A 3,087-nucleotide genomic window follows, 5' to 3' on the forward strand; every position below is an offset into this window, starting at 1 on the left:
TGATATAATGGTCCTGAGAGTGAACTTAAAAGACCCCCAGTAACCCGGAACATAGAGTCCCTAGTATCAGCCCCTGCCATCATCCCAGTAAGTCCCAAGCAGGGCTGGCAATCTACAACCTAATCCTTCCTCTAATTTCCTCTACAGGGTCCTGATAGGACAATAGGAGCCTTGAGGGGTCCTAGAGCAGTGTCCTCAAGAAACCTGCAAAGGGGGCCTTTGTAAAAGCTCTGCTGCAGAGGTGCACACCCTCTCAGTCTACCTCTTCCACCGTGCCCTCATCACCTGCCCTCCTTCCACACTCCTGCCTGCTGTCCTTGAGCAGAGTCATCATGCCTCGCGGTCAGAAGAGTAAACTCCGTTCGTGTGAGAAACGTCGCCAAGCACGTGGTGGCACCCGCACTGTCACGAGTGCTCAGGCCACTGTAGCAGAAGAGGAAGGGTCCCCTTCCTCTTCCTCTCCTCCTTCTAGGGATTCTCCAAATAGCTCCCCTGCTGCTGCTGGCATTCCCCAGGAGCCTCCGAGGGTCCCGCCCATCATCACTGCTGCTGCTGGTGCTTCGGGCACAGGAGCTGCTGGAGGGGCTGAGGGCCAAGACGAGGGAGGGCCAAGTTCCTCTGAGGCCCCAGCCCCCACTGAGAGGTCTCAAAGAGACCCTCTAACCAGGAGGGTGAGCATGTTGTTGCAGTTCCTGCTGCACAAGTATAAAATGAAGGAGCCCATTACGAAGGCAGAAATGTTGAAGATCATCAACAAAAGGTACAAGGAGCATTTCTCTGACATCCTGAGGAGAGCCTCTGAGCACATGGAGCTGGTCTTTGGTCTTGACCTGAAGGAAGTTGACTCCACAGGTCAATCCTATACCATTGTCAGCAAATTGGAGATCACCAAGGAAGAGAATCTGAGTGGTGGCAGGGGCTTTCCCAAGACCGGGCTCCTGATGCCTCTCCTGGGCATCATCTACATGAATGGCAACCGGGCCACGGAGGAAGAGATCTGGGAATTCCTGAGTTTCCTGGGGATCTACGATGGGAAGAGGCACTTCATCTTTGGGGATCCCAGGAAGCTCATCACCAAAGATTTGGTGCAGGAAGAGTACCTGGAGTACCGGAAGGTGCCCAACAGTGATCCTCCACGCTACGAATTCCTGTGGGGCCCCAGAGCCCATGCTGAAGCCAGCAAGACGAAAGTTGTAGAGTTTTTGGCCAAGATCAATGATACCGACCCTCATGCTTTCCAAAACCTGTATGAAGAAACCTGGGTAGATGAGGCAAAGAGAGCAGCAGCTGGAGAATGGGCCGGGGCTGGTCCTAATGCCAGGGCCAGGGCCCATTTCCAGGCAAAGTCCACCAGGTCCTCCCACCCCTAGTGAAGTCTGAGGCAGGTTCTTCACTTAGTGTTCCAAGAGAGCTGTCAGCCTTCTAAGTCGTGGAGGAGATTTCAAACTGGAGGGAACACATGTATTTCTTCTTTTTGTTCTTCATCTATAGGGATAACGTTGAGAGTTTTTTTTGGTTGGGGGTTATTTGAAACTTCTGTTTATTATAGTAGAAGGTTTATTTAGATTCATAATGTAAGTTTATGAATAACGTGGATCACTTGTTCATTGCTGTTTTCGTGTATTAGTGTAACAGTTTTGGTGTTTTTAAAAACAAATACAACATCCTGGAATCTCTTTTGTGGTCCAGAATAAGATAACATGCATTAGAACAGAGATTTTCTTGTAAATGTGAATGATTCCCATAGTAGAACAGTTGGGATCAAGAAATGAAGAAAAAAGTTTTACTATTTCCTCTCAAACGTTGTAATACTTCTTTTTTGTAAAATTAAAAGATATATGCCTGAATTCGCTTAGCTTATTCCAGAATGTACAAATTAAACTCTGTGCATTAGAAGTTTTGTTCACTGTCTGATTTACACCGCAAATGTTAACGAAGCATCTGGTGTTTGGTGGGCTTCGAGCTAGTACTGCAAGTGCTTTTAAAAAAAAAAAAAAAAGAGAATCGCATTCCTCTGGCCATAGAAGTTTAGAGTTTAGGAGCAGGTATCAAATAAGGAAGATAATGGGATTCTCTTTAAGACCTAAATAACTATTAAAAAGGAGTGACAAGGGGGGAGTTTGGAGATGAGAGCAGTCAATGTCCCCTGAGTCAGGGGAGAGGGAGGCTTTGGGGAACTCCATGTGCCTGAGGGGGGGGTCATTTTAATTAGGCTGCATTGGGGGATAGATGAGGCTGTGGGAGGGGTGTGTAGGGCCAGACACTCCCATGAAGTATCTCAGCCTCAAGAATAGAAACAAGTTCTTCACAGTTACCCTAGGATTGCGGACAAACCAGAGAGAAATCCCCACCTACGACAGGACTCAAAGGTGCCCTGTGCTCTTGAACACGTGCTCTGACTGTGTGTGTTATACACATGATTTCCAGGAATTTTCTGAGAAATAAGGAAACACTCCCTTGAGGTGAGATGTCAGCAAGCCACTGTTAGTACCTTTTCCGTTGGTCTGGGGAAGCCAGAGCCCACTTCACTGAAAGGACATTAGAATTAGGTTATCTCGATTGTCCTTTGGCAAACTCCAAGTGAATACTAGACTTTTGGTGGTGATAATATGAATGAAAATTGGGGTGCCTTAGATGAAAGTATAGCTGGGAGGGTGAATTGTTGGTCCTTGCCCAAAATTCTAGGAGCTTTGTGTTGCATTAAACTGGGGCCGTTTACCCGATGCTCACATTAAATAGCAACTCGCCATTGTGCCCCCATCCCAAAATAGTTGTTGTAAATCCTAACCCTGGTCCTATGGTTATAATCCCATTTGGGAATTATGTTAAACGTACAGTATTAGTGTACGGTGTGTTATAAATCAACCCTCCGGTGGCTCCACTGGAGAAAGATGTGGCAGTCTTCATAAAGGATACAGCCTTGGAATCCTATGGGGCAGTTCTACTCTGTCCTATAGGGTCATTATGAGTCAGAATCCAATCAACAGTAGTGGGTTTAGTGTTTTTTGTTTTCTTGTTTTTTTGAGGAGGCATGTTAAGTCAATCTCACATGATACATAAGAGAGCAAATTGAGCAAGCAAACACAG

General features: G+C 46.6%; 1 protein-coding gene across 1 annotated transcript; it reads left to right on the forward strand.

The window, feature by feature from the left end:
* Nucleotides 1-332: 332 nt before the first annotated feature.
* Nucleotides 333-1,370, forward strand: LOC126068809 (melanoma-associated antigen B4-like). The gene has a single exon (XM_049871506.1). The coding sequence runs from the start codon at nucleotides 333-335 to the stop codon at nucleotides 1,368-1,370; it is 1,038 nt and encodes a 345-aa protein (XP_049727463.1).
* Nucleotides 1,371-3,087: the final 1,717 nt, after the last annotated feature.

The sequence above is a fragment of the Elephas maximus genome, chromosome X (genome assembly GCF_024166365.1).
Source record: "Elephas maximus indicus isolate mEleMax1 chromosome X, mEleMax1 primary haplotype, whole genome shotgun sequence".
Lineage (NCBI taxonomy): Eukaryota > Metazoa > Chordata > Mammalia > Proboscidea > Elephantidae > Elephas > Elephas maximus.